We start from the raw sequence: 14,849 nt of genomic DNA on the forward strand, positions 1-14,849 counted from the left end.
CGAGTGCTGAAGCGAGAAAAAATTGTTTGTCCTCGGTTGCAACACTTCCTACCAAGTTCCAAACTGCCTCTGGAAGCAATGTCAGCACAAGAACTGTTTGTCGGGAGCTTCATGAAATGGGCTTCAATGGCCGAGCAGCCGCACACAAGCTTTAGATCGCCGCCATTGGATTCTGGAGCAGTGTGAATTCATTCTCTGGAGTGATGAATCACTCTTCACCTTCTGGCAGTCCGACGGATGAATGTGGGTTTGGCAGATACCAGGAGAACGCTACCTGGCAGAATGCACAGTTCCAACTGTAAAGTTAGGTGGAGGAGCAATAATGGTCTGGAGCTGTTTATCATGGTTCATGCTAGGTCCCTTAGTTCCAGTGATGGGAAATCTTAATGCTACAGCATAAAATGACATTCAAGACGATTCTGTGCTTCCAACTTTGTGGCTCCTGTTTCAACATGACAATGCCCAAGTGTACAAGCCAGGTCCATACAGAAATGGTTTGTCGAGATCGGTGTAGAACTTTACTGGCCTGCACAGAGCCCTGACCTCAACCCCATCGAACACCTTTGGTATGAATTGGAATGCCAACTGCGAGCCGAGCCTAATCGCCCAACATCAGTGCCCGGCCTAACTGGCTGAATTGAAGCAAGTCCCCGCAGCAAAGTTGGTTATAGCAGCAAAGTCCGTGACTTTGGAATGAGAAATTCGACGAGCAGGAGTCCACATACTTTTGGTCGTGTAGCGTATGTTAGCTGGGCGTGGCTAACTAGCTATTTTCAAAACAATGGACCAACTTGAGCAATGAGATCCCAGCTTGCTACTGTAGATAGCATAGCCTAACCAAATATAAACCTTTTAGAAAACAATTTTGTAAAATACTGTTAGCTTCAACTAACATAACAAGTACATAGACCTATTTCCCTGTAAAACAACGTTAGATCCAGTCTATGATATTAGCCAGAAGGCTCTGATGCAACTATGTTGAAACACTCGTTTTAAAAAATGGCTAAAATGTTTTCCAGAAGCGTATTGCTGTAGCTTTTAAATCCTGTGAATGTAATTTAGCAATTTTAACGAAATCTCCTGTTGGCTACCTGACATCGCACCCGAAACGGCTTCCCCAGTATGAAGAGCGGTTGGAGCGTGGAATGTGCATTGAGGGTAGTGCGTCCTTCTCTTTAGTCCTTATAATTCGAACGGTTGCTCAGAAAACCAAGGTGTTTTAATCGGCGTATGCCTTGCGATTACTAAAATAAGCAGAACGATTGCTCAGAAAACCAGGTGTTTTAATCGGCGTATGCCTTGCGATTACTAAAATAAGCAGAGTAAGGTGTTTACATGGCTAATTACATACTCGGCCTTCTGCCATGATCAGTTTAATATCGAGTGTTTTGTGAATCGTTTCATGAACATTGTGCAGTACTGTACTCCGCCTCTAGGATGTGCCATTGATTCACATTAGGTCCGTAGGCGCACACTGCGTCCATACGGAGACTCAGGAGCTGTCAAAATGGCTACGACTATGTCATGGGCATCATATCTCCTTATTCATTTAGTAATATTTTCATGGTATGTCTTTACGTTATCGGCGAATTGCTCATTGAAAAGCACAGAGATACATCCAGGAGCCAAAACATTTGGAGGCCGCTGGAAATATCTGACTTTCCTCAATCTGGTAAATGTGCTTGGTTGTTGACATCGAGGGCGACGCAAACGAAATGTCATTGGAATGAATGGGACCTGTACAGTAGTAGGCAAAAAACGACAGCGTATGTTAGAAATCGGTTCCACATCCTCGTCTGCATTTACATCCCTTTTGATCTTCCTGTGGCTTCAAGACATGTTAGACTGATTAATTCACTGCTTTATTTGTATAGCTAGCCATAGTGTTCAGAGTGGCCTAACCATCACTGAATCATTATTCCACAGGTTTTGCAGACCGTATTCTTCGGACTCGTTGTTTTGATTGACATCATCCACCTGATATTGCCATCCAAAAGTTTGAAGTGTGGTGTACCGCTCCTCCTAGTGAAATTAAGAGACACCATTTTCACTATTTTGGCGTTTCCTATTGGGACAGTAAGTGCCTTTTTTTCCTACATGTTATGTATTTATATTTTCTGTTCGCGCATAAGCTACCTTTATTACTGATAACTTGCTTTGTATTGGACAAAATATAACCCCTTTCCTCTTCTGTTCTCCCCAGTTTGTGTTCTTGTCCTTCTGGTCGATATATCACTATGACAGAGAGATGGTCTATCCTAAGTTTCTAGATGACATTATTCCTAGCTGGCTGAACCATGCTCTGGTAAGCACACAATCATGTGCACGTGCTGGACTTTGTACTAAAGTGATCCCAATGTATTCATTTAAAGATGGGGCTTCATCCAATTGGCAGTGCTGCTCAGCCTGGCTTTGTATCACATTGCTCTTGCTAGAAATTTGCTAGAAATGTCTTGCTAGAATTTTTTTTTATAGGATCATACTCAGATTCACATAGCTTTGTCTCCTATGATCATTATATTATGGTTGCATTGTAAATGAATTTATGTAGCCAGTCACACAGCAATTTGGTGTTCCCAATATTTTAACCAACTGAGCCCAATTTAGAGCTACATTAGTAATCTGTCAGTGCATAATGGACACTCCTCTCACTCTTTCTGACCTCTTTCTCCACTACACCTATACAGTACATACTTAGCCAGTTTTACAAGTTGACAGTAGAATACTTTGTCAGAACTGGTTTTAACCAGTTGCGAGCTGTAAAACAGTCTAGCAGACACTCTCTGTAGATGTTTCACAACAACGATTACACAATAGCCGGACCTCTTTCTCCATTTCTCCAGTCTATCTCGTTGTTTCTCAATCTGTTCCAGGAGGTGCATTGGTTTTGTTCTGGCCCAACACTAACATGTCATACCCTTGTTTATGTGGCCACAATGCATTATCACATGCAATAGTCTACACATTTGTTACACATGGGGCTATGATGATAGGGTTGTTTTATGTCATTCTTCAATTGGCATGTCTTTTCCCTCTTTGCAGCACACTATCATCCTGCCCCTGGCTCTGCTGCAGATGTATATTCAGCCTCATCGATATGGCAGCAAGATGAGAGGCATCCTAGGTCTGGCCTTCTTTTCTGCTGTATATCTGGGATGGTAAGCAGAATTCAACCAATCATATTGTTAAGTTGTTGTGGTTTGATGAAACATTTTCCGTTTCTTCAAGTCTTCTTTGTCTCGCTCACTCCTCCCCTTTCCTTTCATTGACTGAATGTTATGATACTTTGACAACATTTAGAAAATGTCCTAGAACAATCCTCCATCCCCATCATAGGGTTCTGTGGGTGCACCATGCGGCTGGTATCTGGGTCTACCCCATCATGGAGCGCCTGAGTCCCGTGGGCCTGGTTATATTCCTGGGGGTGGCTTGCATCACCCTGGCCCCCCTCTACCTGCTGGGGGAGAAACTCAACCACAAAATCTGGAGGAGCACTGCGGGATCTGCAGGTGGGACCGCTCTCATACTTTATGACAGGGAATATATATTATATTTTGTCCAATACAAAGCAAGTTATCAGCACACCGTTTAGATGCCCCCACCATTTTAAAGTAGCAGTGTCTCTCTTCTAGAGTGCCACAAGGCTTATGAATTTGATTTGGCAGTTTGTCAGAGAAGTTTACCTTTGGTGTTAAGACATGGTTATGGGTGTGTTATTACTTTTATAAAATGGGTTACCAGCATTAAAAAGCAATATTCTTTCCCAAACCATAAATTTTTCAACTAAACGTGATGCTACATTCACTAACACTGGTTGACAAGTGCAATTTTAGGCGTTCTCTAGTCGTTAGTTATTTGTATTGACTGACATGTCAAGGAAAACCACCCAGAACTTTGCAGGTTGCTATGGCAAACAAAAAAAATTGTTGCTCTGTCTTTTCCCCTTGCTAGCTAGCCATCTACACAGTTAACAACATCACTTTAGGCTGAAGTTGTAAAGACGGGCAAACTAGCTGCGTTTTGTTTGACCTGTTTTTTGATTGACATTACTTTGTATCTATAAAAAATCATGCTGATTCATGATTTTGACTGGTTGAGAAAAGCTGCCTGTCTGACTTGTCCCGACTCGTCCTTTATTATGGGATACAATGGAGATCGACTTTTAATATTGCAACAATGCTACAAATGTTGGAGATAATGTCTAGATGCTTTTTACAGTGGAGATCAAGTTTATGAATTGCATGGGAGGGCAGATGACGATGGATCTGTCAAAATAGTAGCAGTGCGTTGCTAAGTAACGACAAACAATGGCACTTTTTATGAATGTACTGGGCATGTGTATGTTTTCTATATCATGGGCAGGATAGACTCTAACACTGAGAATTCCAAACCAACCTTTGAATAATTGTTAATGAACTACTACTACTCTCTTTCGCTCTCTTTAAAAGGACCTCAGAAGAAAAAGAAGAAGTAAGCATGTGCTGGCATGAGTGCCACAGAGGGGACCAGAGAGGCCTATATGATGATATCACACGAGGACAGACAGACAGGACACAGCACCCGCAGCACTGATTACCTCAACCAGAAAAGACTGGTGGATCTCTTGTTGGAGGTAGAAGTTGCCCCGAACCACAGATCTAGAATCAGATTACCTTATCCTCAGTCCTCATTTTAACCATTAAGATGAAAAAAAGTGTATTATTCTGATCCTATATCAGCAGTTAGAGGCAACCTGTGCCTGCTCTGTATCGCTCGGGCAGATCTCAGGCAGTGGGCATAATGTGCTTCTATGGTCAAGCCAAATTATTTTAAGATTAAATTCAATACTTAGACTTAATTTACTCCACAAGGGGATATTGTGCTACTTGTCACAGTGAGATAACAGCTCAATATAAAACTTAATATTAAGTTGATCCTTATTGGTTGTGTTAACCCAATTGTTCTCTCACCATCCGTGAAGTAGACTTGCACTGACAGTAGAATAATACTTTAGCATATGCAACTCTTAGTGATCTCTCTCATTTTGTGATGCTATTTCCTTTATCATGATACTGTTTCACTTGATACTGTACTGTTGGTTGTGAAAGGGACAGTCCCTTATGTGCACTTGCTAGCTTACCCTTTGAATTCATGCGTATATGCTCACTTTTAGAACACAAAGTCCTTATGTAATTTGGAGAGAAATAAGATGAAGATAATTAAAATATTTGAAAAATAACACATTGATGTCACTCCCTTTTTATTAGGTGAAATATTCCACACATTGCAATCTGAGCTGCTTTATGATTCATTATATGGGGCGGCAGGGTAGCCTAGTGGTTAGAGCGTTGGACTAGTAACCGGAAGGTTGCGAGTTCAAATCCCTGTCGTTCTGCCCCTGAACAGGCAGTTAACCCAGTGTTCCTAGGCCGTCATTGTAAATAAGAATTTGTTCTTAACTGACTTGCCTGGTTAAAAAAATATATATATTATACCGCGCTGGAATCTTTGCCCATCACTGCCATTTGTAGCCAGGTGATGGAGCCATCAGGTCAACATTTTCTCCTCTACAGGCAATCAGGGTAAACCTTGTCTATGGCAAATATCCCCACTCCTAGGGTATCGGAGGGTAGAATGGAGCTACTACCATTTTGTTTTAAGTAAGTACAGCCTTGTTCACACTGCAGGCCTTAATGCTCATCAGTTTTGTTTTTCAAATCTGTTTTGGACTACTGACTGTCCAAACAGCAAGTTGCAAGTGACCAAATCGGATTTGTGTGTTCAGACAGCAGTCATTTGCTGACATGTCTACGCTAGTTGTAACGACAGGTGTGTGCGCAGTGTTGTAGGCTGATTGGTGGTGGTGCACATCCTTTCTATCACTCAGAAGTTATGTAGCAAGCGAAGGAGACAACAATGCCTGACGTTTTCCAGTTGCATAGAATTTTCTAAATCATAGTGCAAGAACACTTTTAAAGGATAAGATTATCCAAATTTCCCAAAAAATCCTGTTTGGCTAGCCACAGCAGTCAACTAGTGAGCTACGTAGCTGTTTTAGCTTTTCTAGCACATTCACTAATTTGTTTGCAAACAAATAACAAGCTAGTTAGCTACCACATGTTATTGTAAAACTGTCAACCGTGTAGCTAGCAAGATACAAGATGTACCAAATAACAGTCTAAAAACCACTTGAGGGCAAATAAATCAGATTTGACCCTTCAGACAAGTCACATGACCAGGAATCTGATTTCAAACCACCTACGAAGGTGGTTTGAAATGTGGCTTGAAATATCAGAGTCCATGTGATTTTTAGCTGTTCAGACTGCAGGAAAAAGAACAGATTCAAATCGGATATACAAATAAATAGGATGAGTCACTTCAAACTGAAAATGTGAACATGGCTTTTAGTAGTCTTCTCTGAGCCAGACTGGCCCATAGGAAAGGTTCCTGTTTATGTAACGTTAGGCAGCTTGATGTACAAGTTTACCACCTGGACAGGGCGCTAGTGTGTCGCAGGGCCTTAATGGGGCATCATTTTGATAATCTTTGGTATGACTCAACCGGGGATTGATTCCCCATCCATCTAAGGGTGGACACTAACCACAAGGTGACTAAGCTGGTATTACCATTTTGTTTACCTACCAAAACAGGTCTATATGAAGTGTCTAGCGGTGGGGACTATAAGTTGTTTATAGATGTTAATTTAGTTAGTGTCTATCCCTGGGCAGCTGTGATCTCACTCATCAGGCCAGGGTAATCTTCTCAACAGCATTCTCTCACCCAGAGGTCATGTATCACCCTCTTTATGTAAGACTGTAAGACTCCTACACAATTAGATATCTGTACAAAATAGTGTGCAACTAAGCAGAAAAGTAGTGGTATTTGGTCACACTTTAAATGAGGTGATGTGTAATGGCACAGACCTGCACAATGGTGCATTGTGTCCCCAGAGGATCCAACAAGACTAAAATACTAAGCTTAGATATTAACTAAGATCCTTCTCATCAATTGAGCCCCCTGATCCTGTCACACATTCATGAATCATCTGTTGTGAAAGCCATTGCTGGCAACACGTTCTACCATACCAGAAGGTTCTACTTTACCAGAGGGATGTCAAGGAAACCTGAGGTAACGCTTTCTCTTCCAATTAAGAAGACCCAATTACCATTAATTGTGGAGTCGTTAAAGAGTGGCCAAAGATAAATCAGCGTCATATCTTTTACTTCTTTCCTTCTTAGTGGATGTATACATAATCAGCTTTCACGTACCTCAGGTAATCCAATCAGGAGCTAACTTGACAGTGCTTTCTATGTCATTCAGGCTACTTACTCTGCAGTCTCTGAGACTGGATGTCACAGTTAATGATAGCTGCTTCAGTTAGGTTGTTTTTCACATCAACAAACAAACAAATGTATTGTAACTTGAACATATATATATATATATATATACAGTACAGCATAGCACCCTGTGATTCCATGAGATTACAATTAATATTTTGGTATTGTAGTGGGGAGCATTTTACATACAATCTTTTCCATATAGTGGACAAGAGCAAAAAGAGACAGAACAATGGTCAATCAGTACTTTTATACCATTTGACCATCTGTTTGTATTTGAAATCAGTTGTTGACCAACCACAGACCAAATCAGAAGTAATACAACTATGATAGCCAATCAGCTCAAACCAGCTAACATTCTCTAGGAAGGGGGTCACACCTTAGTGTGATGGCCTGAGAGGGAAATCTGGGTTTACTCTGAACAGAATACAGATGGCCACAGACATACAGCATATTAAACCTCACATATCCATATAGATGACATCAACGTTCTCAGAATAACACTATTGCACCCATGTATGTTTGGTATCTAACACACATTGCAGTAGTCAGTCCTCTGGATACTGTAAGGCAGAGAGGAATTTTGTCCTCTCAATGGGGAAAGGGATGACTGGCCCCTATAAAATAACCATTTGTATTGTTTGGGGAATTTATCCATTTGGACCGAGGTGAAATTGAATGTATTGATTTCTGATCACATGATATCCCTAGCTGATTGATCCGGAGACAGTAATGACATGTCAAACAAATAGTATCTCATTGTGGTAATCAACTGAAGGGAGTTCAAACAGATGGTCAGAGATGATCAGTAATTTTTGCTCTACTGTGAGGTGAAGTGGCCACGGGGGCCTTTGCCTCTTGAGCCTACTTCTACAGCAATGAGATTAGTGGGTTAATCCGGAGGGAGTAGTCAGGAATGGATCTAGGTGCAGTGCATGTCTAATGAATAAGGAGTGAGGAGGAGCATCTAATGAGGTGTGTTACCATTCAGAGCCATGCTACAGATGAACCTACACCTCTGATGGTCCTCCTTTCTCTGACACCTCACAGTGGAGGCCAGGCCAGGGTACTGTATTCCTATGGCTGAAGCAAAATGCCTGTTCCTGGTGAACATAAAGGATGAAGTGGATGGTGTTGTTGCCACACCCCTAATTTACAAAGATAATTTGTACTGAATTAACTGAAGACCCGAGGTGGTGCAGGACTACCAAAACTGAGAAAGAAAGCATTTGAGGACATTGCTGTGTCAGTGGTCCAACGTGGGAAAGTGGAGTAGTTTTATGTTGATGTCTGAAGATGCTGACGATCACTAGCTCCACAATCTTTTTGCTTCAGGTAAACGTGCTGAGGATACTTTATTGGGAGGTTGCTGTGTTCCAATTCCTAAATGGATTATTACATTATGGATTATAATGGTTGATGTCACCTAGGTCATCATGGATTTTCATCTTTGACAGCTGACACTGCTCTCTGATTATGTGTGTACACCGTTAAAAAAAACACATGTTTTTACAGTAAGTTACTGGCAGACAGTTATCTGTAAATTACTGTAAAAAAAAGTAGAGTATGTTACCGTAAATTCAAAATAAACCTTGGTTTAACAGTACATTACTGAAAAGAAGTGCTTTCTTTGGAATTTACAGTAACATACTGTACTTGCTTTTACAGTAACTTATAGGTAGGTAACTGCTTCCAGTATGTTTTTTACAATGTAGCCTCGTAAACTGATCAATATAAGGACCTACCACACTATTTCACTATTATGAAATGTAAATGAGGTTTTATCTTAGACTAACGTGAGTGTGTGTCCCAAGGCACTGCCATGGCAGTGGAGGTCTGCTTGAGTATTCAGTCATACAACACTCCACCCTCAGACAAGCAGTGGAGTCCCCTACCCCCTCATGGAGTCAGGTATTGATATACTATATCATTACTCACATTTCTAACATAAAGGATCATGTAGTACCGTTAACTAATATGATTTATCAATCTATTTGAAGAGAGTTTCAACAGGGTGTTGCGTTGCTATTTTTATTGTAATACTGTTAAGCCTGGTGGTGTGTGACAGATTAGCTTGCTGTAGATGGCACACTCCCTGCTGAACACCTCATAGTTAAGCTTGACACTACTTCTTTACATTGGGAACACCTCATAGTTAAGCTTGACACTACTTCTTTACATTGGGAACACCTCATAGTTAAGCTTGACACTACTTCTTTACATAAGGAACATCTCATAGTTAAGCTTGACACTACTTCTTTACATTAGGAACATCTCATTGTTAAGCTTGACACTACTTCTTTACATCAGGAACATCTCTTAGTTAAGCTTGACACCACTTCTTTACAATGTGCTAATCACAGATATTGTCACTACAGTTTGTAGCTGTAAGAAAACACACTAGTGTACGCCTTATTACATTGATTGGGCTCCACTAGTCAAACTTACATGTATGGTAGTCCATTGAAGTATCAGTTCTTTCCAGACTGCAACATAAAATATAATTCTGAATGTAAACTGCTGAGGTCCGCTGGTTGAAATGACAGAGGACATTGTTTTACAACACCCCTCCTGTCTCCTTTTAAACCCTCCAACCCTCCATGCCTACCCCCAGTCAGGACACCCCAGTCGAAGTACACGTTGGTGGGGGAGGTGATACGTCACGTCATCCCTGGAGCCACACAATGCTCCATAGGGTGTGGAGGTCAGAACTGCAAGTATGAGAACCCTGACCGCTGGAGCAAGGACAAGCAAGCCATCAAAGGCCTTTACTCCTCCTGGTAGGAATCAGAAAGGCTCTATAAAAATGTGTATGTTGAATGTAAGTGGATTATACCCGTAAGTTTAATGCAGAAACATGTCTTTCCTTTCAGGGTCACGGAAAACCTACTTGCCATGGCCAGACCATCTACTGTATTAATAGAAAAGTACAACATTATTGACCAATTTAAAAGGTAACACTATAAGTCAATTCAATGCTCCTAGTATAGATCAAATAAATAAATTATTATTAATTGTGTGTGTGTATGCGTATGTGTAGATGTGGCCTGAAGACAGTGATAAACCTGCAGAGACCTGGGGAACACGCCAGCTGTGGTCCCAATGCACTGGAATCAGAGAGTGGATTCTCCTACCAACCTGAGGTCTTCATGGAGAACAACAGTAAGTCTATGACCATTCCTCTACAATGAGAAAAACAGAAGGGGGCCAATGCAAATTTACTGTGTGAATGGTTAAATAATGACTGTCCTTATATTCCAGTATATTTCTACAACTTTGGTTGGAATGACTATGGGGTGGCCTCCCTCGCATCCATCCTGGACATGGTGAAGGTCATGTCCTTTGCGATGCAGGAGGGGAAGATGGCTGTCCACTGTCATGCTGGTCTGGGAAGAACAGGTAATGTATAGGACAAAAAAGTTGTATTATTAATCAAATGATTATGTTTTGTGGTCACATGACTGACCATCTCGCTAATGGTTTTGCCACTGTCTTCCATCAGGTGTGTTGTTAGCGTGTTACCTGGTCTTCGCCACCAGGATGACCGCTGACCAGGCCATCGTGTTTGTACGTTCCAAACGACCCAACTCCATCCAGACCAGAGGTCAGCTGTATTGCGTGCGGGAGTTTGCCCAGTTCCTGGTCCCTGTCAGGAGTATTTTCTCCTGCGCTGAGCCCAGGACTAACCCCATCACCCTGTCCCAGTTCCTGACCCGCCAGGGACACATGCTGCATGGCTATGAGCGCCGGGAGCTCAGGCACCTGCCCAAGATCATCCAGGTGATCTGCAAGCTGCTGCTGGACATCGCTGAGAACCGGCAGGTCATCGAGGAGGACATGCTGGACATCCATGACATGACGGCCGAGGAGGAGATGGAGTTTGAGCGCTATCGCGACTTTGGATTCACCAAGGGAAGCTTCGGGGGAGGCGGCCTTGGAGGGCAGCCCCGCTTACCGGGACCCCCAACCAAACCCCGGCATGCCAACGAACCGCCCCTGTTCTACCACCGCAAGAGCCTGAGCTACAGCGAGTCGGACCTGCGGAGGCTGGGCTCTGAGCTGAACCTGCCGACCCTACCTCTCTCCAACTCGCTGTCCGCTTGCAACATGTCTGTGGCCTGTTCTCCCTCCCTGAACTCCCTGCCAAGGACCCCGGCCACAGGCAGCCCCATGGGGCCCAGGCATATAACCACCACCTACGGCTCCCAAGATGGATCCCTCTGGGAGCAGAAGAGCCTCGCGGAGGGATCACCGCTCCTAAAGAAGACACAGAAAGCCTGCCAGCGCAGCGAGTCCGAGTGCAACCCCGAGAAGAAAGGGTATAGCAGCATGTTGTTTAGGTGGAAGGAGGAGCAGAGGGACAAGTTAGCGAACAATGGTGATGTGTCTCAGATAGAGGAGTCAGAGGTGCCCTTCATCACCATCCAGACAGAGTTGTCCAAGGAGGCCAGGCGGCTGCTGGTGGCCCAGGCCCTGGCTGTGGATCTGGAGCAGGATGGAGAGGAGGAGCACAGGGAGAGACTACAAGCCTGGCAGGTACGAACTTCATATTCTACACCATTGTTATTAAAATACTGTATATACCTTTTGGAATACTGTACATACAATATTATATATTGAAATAGTATAGTCAGACGTGTGGTAGTAGTAATAGAGTAGCATAGCACAATTGATGAATCCTGTTTACCTGAACAGTATCTGACAACTACGTTTGTACATAAAGGAAATTCACAGAGGTTTGACTTTCCATTTTTAATACTGGAGTGGCGTTAGACTGTTAGCTCCACTACACCTGATGTGGGTTTTGGTGACACTGATTGTGTATTCTGTGGGTTTTTGCAGTCAGAGTTGAACATGGGAGGGGCATGGGAGAGGCTGTGTACATTGGAGAAGGACCCGTTTGTGCTGTCTGGGCTGATGTGGACCTGGCTGGAGCAGCTGAAGGAGCCAGTCATCTCCATCAAGGATATACAGAATCTGGACCATAACAACAGTGACCCTGCAAACCCAGAGGCTGTCTTCAAACCACTGGACCAGGTCAGCAGCACTTACTGTAGGCCATTACATTTACAGTACCAGTCAAAAGTTTGGACACATACTCATTAAAGGGTTTTTCTTTATTTATCTTTTCTACATTGTAGAATAATAGTAAATACATCAAAACTATGAAATAATACATATTGAATCATGTAGTAACCAAAAAATGTGTTAAACAAATCAAAATATATTTTAAATTTGAGATTTTAAAAAAAAACACCCTTTGCCTTGATGACAGCTTTGCACACTTTTGGCATTCTCTCGACCAGCTTTGTGAGATAGTCACCTGGAATGCATTTCAATTAACAGGTGTGCCTTGTTAAGTTAATTTGTGGAATTTCTTTCCTTCCTAATGCATTTAAGCCAATCAGTTGTGTTGTGACAAGGTAGGATTGGTATACAGAAGATAGCCCTATTTGATAAAAGACCAAGTCAATATTATGGCAAGAACAGCTCAAATAAGGAAAGAGAAATGACAGTCCATCATTACTTTAAGACATGAAGGTCAGTCAATACGGAACATTTCAAAAACTTTGAATGTTTCTTCAAGTGCTGTCACAAAAACCATCAAGCTCTATGATGAAACTGGCTCTCATGAGGACCGCCACAGGAAAGGAAGACCCAGAGTTATCTTTGCTGCAGAGGATACGTTCATTAGAGTTAACTGCACCTCAGATTGCAGCCCAAATAAATGCTACAGAGTTCAAGTAACAGATACATCTCAACATCAACTGTTCACTGTGTGAATCAGGCCTTCATGGTCGAATTGCTGCAAAGAAACCACTACTAAAGGACACCAATTAGAAGAAAAGACTTGCTTAAGCCAAGAAACACGAGCAATGGACAGCTGACCAGTGGGAATCTGTCCTTTGTTCTGAGGAGTCCAAATTTGAGATTTTTGGTTCCAACCACCGTGTCTTTGTGAGATGCACAGTAGGTGAACGGATTATCTCTACATGTGTGGTTCCCACCCTGAAGCATGGAGGAGGAGGTGTGATAGTGTGGGGATGCTTTGCTGGTGACACTGTCAATGATTTATTTAGAATTCAAGGCACAGTTAACCAGCATGGCTACCACAGCATTCTGCAGCGATACGCCATCCCATCTGGTTTGCGCTTAGTGGGACAATCATTTGTTTTTCAACAGGACAATGACCCAAAACACCTCCAGGCTGTATAAGGGCTATTTGACCAAGGAGGAGAGTGATGGAGTGCTGTATCAGAAGACTGATATGCTCAGCATATGTGGGAACTCCTTCAAGACTCTTGGAAAAGCATTCCTCATGAAGCTGGTTGAGAGAATGCCAAGAGTGTGCAAAGCTGTCATCAAGGCAAAGGGAGGTTACTTTGAAGAATCTAAAATATGAACTATTTTCATTTGTTTAACACTTTTTTGGTTTCTACATGATTCCATAAGGGTTATTTCATAGTTTGATGTCTTCACTATTATTATACAGTACATCGTAGAAAGTAGTACAAATAAAGAAAAACCCTAGAATGAGTAGGGGTGTCCAAACTTTGACTGGCACTGTACATTTGTCATTTAGCAGACACTTATAGTGTGACTTACAGTAGAGTTCATACATTTTCATATTTGTCCCACGGTCCCCCGTGGGAATCGAACCAACAACCCTGGCGTTGCAAGTGCCATGCTCTACTAACTGAGCCACAACAGGGCTTCTCACTCTGGACCCAATCATACTGTACATGACAGATTTACTACAGAAAACTTGGAATAGCGCCATACTGTATGAAATTAATTTCTACTGACTACTTCTGTTCAGTTAACCAACTCATTTGGGGTGGCAGTAGCCTAGAGGTTAGAGAAGCCGACCAGCAGCTGGAAGGTTGCTGGTACAAGCCTTGGGCCAGGCAACACAAAATGGGAATGGAACTGGCAGCTAAAAGGGTGCTGGTCTTTGATCCCATGTACGATCTCTTGCAAGGCACTTAATGCCCACAGTTGCTCTTCATCCAATGATGTGTGTATCTGGGGGTGTTGTGAAAGGCAGAAGACACATTTTAGTTCTAACCAATGGACAATTAAAGTTGTATTCTATTCAACCCCATCCCCTCCAGGCTCCCAGGGAGATGTTAGTGTGCATTCTGGACTGTATGGCTCATGTTCTCACAATTCCAGAGGAGGTGGAGGCTGCTTTCCTGGAGCGTACCATCAAGGCTTTCACAAAGGTAGAACACTAGATGATGTAGGGTTCTCCTTTTTAACCACGGCACTGTTATAAAAAAAATATATTCAATGGGTTTCTCAACCGTTCTGACTCTCCACAGATGGGAAAAGGCTCAGCGGTGTATCCGGACATGACAGAGATCCTTAGGCTGGTCCTACACGACATGAGGTTTATAGCCATAGAGGAGGATGAGGTACCAGATATGGCACCCATTCCTACTGTACTGATCCCATAAACCTTCTGTATTCTGTTCCAGACCATCCCTTGCTATATTAAAACATATGTTGTGCCTTCCTGCGCAGTTTGGA

The 14,849-nt window shown here is 42.6% G+C and overlaps 2 protein-coding genes across 2 annotated transcripts; both read left to right on the forward strand.

The window, feature by feature from the left end:
* Positions 1–1,479: 1,479 nt before the first annotated feature.
* Positions 1,480–5,215, forward strand: LOC139417223 (androgen dependent TFPI regulating protein 1). Its single transcript, XM_071166468.1, has 6 exons — positions 1,480–1,672; positions 1,927–2,076; positions 2,204–2,305; positions 3,043–3,158; positions 3,337–3,509; positions 4,449–5,215. The coding sequence occupies exons 1-6, from the start codon at positions 1,508–1,510 to the stop codon at positions 4,472–4,474; spliced, it is 732 nt and encodes a 243-aa protein (XP_071022569.1). The 5' UTR covers positions 1,480–1,507; the 3' UTR covers positions 4,475–5,215.
* A 3,225-nt stretch (positions 5,216–8,440) lies between these two features.
* Positions 8,441–14,776, forward strand: LOC139416260 (protein tyrosine phosphatase domain containing 1b). Its single transcript, XM_071164711.1, has 10 exons — positions 8,441–8,651; positions 9,131–9,227; positions 9,931–10,096; positions 10,190–10,270; positions 10,357–10,478; positions 10,578–10,715; positions 10,819–11,852; positions 12,159–12,353; positions 14,432–14,542; positions 14,642–14,776. The coding sequence occupies exons 2-10, from the start codon at positions 9,218–9,220 to the stop codon at positions 14,774–14,776; spliced, it is 1,992 nt and encodes a 663-aa protein (XP_071020812.1). The 5' UTR covers positions 8,441–8,651; positions 9,131–9,217.
* The last annotated feature ends 73 nt before the right edge of the window (positions 14,777–14,849 follow it).

This window comes from Oncorhynchus clarkii, chromosome 9 (genome assembly GCF_045791955.1).
Source record: "Oncorhynchus clarkii lewisi isolate Uvic-CL-2024 chromosome 9, UVic_Ocla_1.0, whole genome shotgun sequence".
NCBI lineage: Eukaryota > Metazoa > Chordata > Actinopteri > Salmoniformes > Salmonidae > Oncorhynchus > Oncorhynchus clarkii.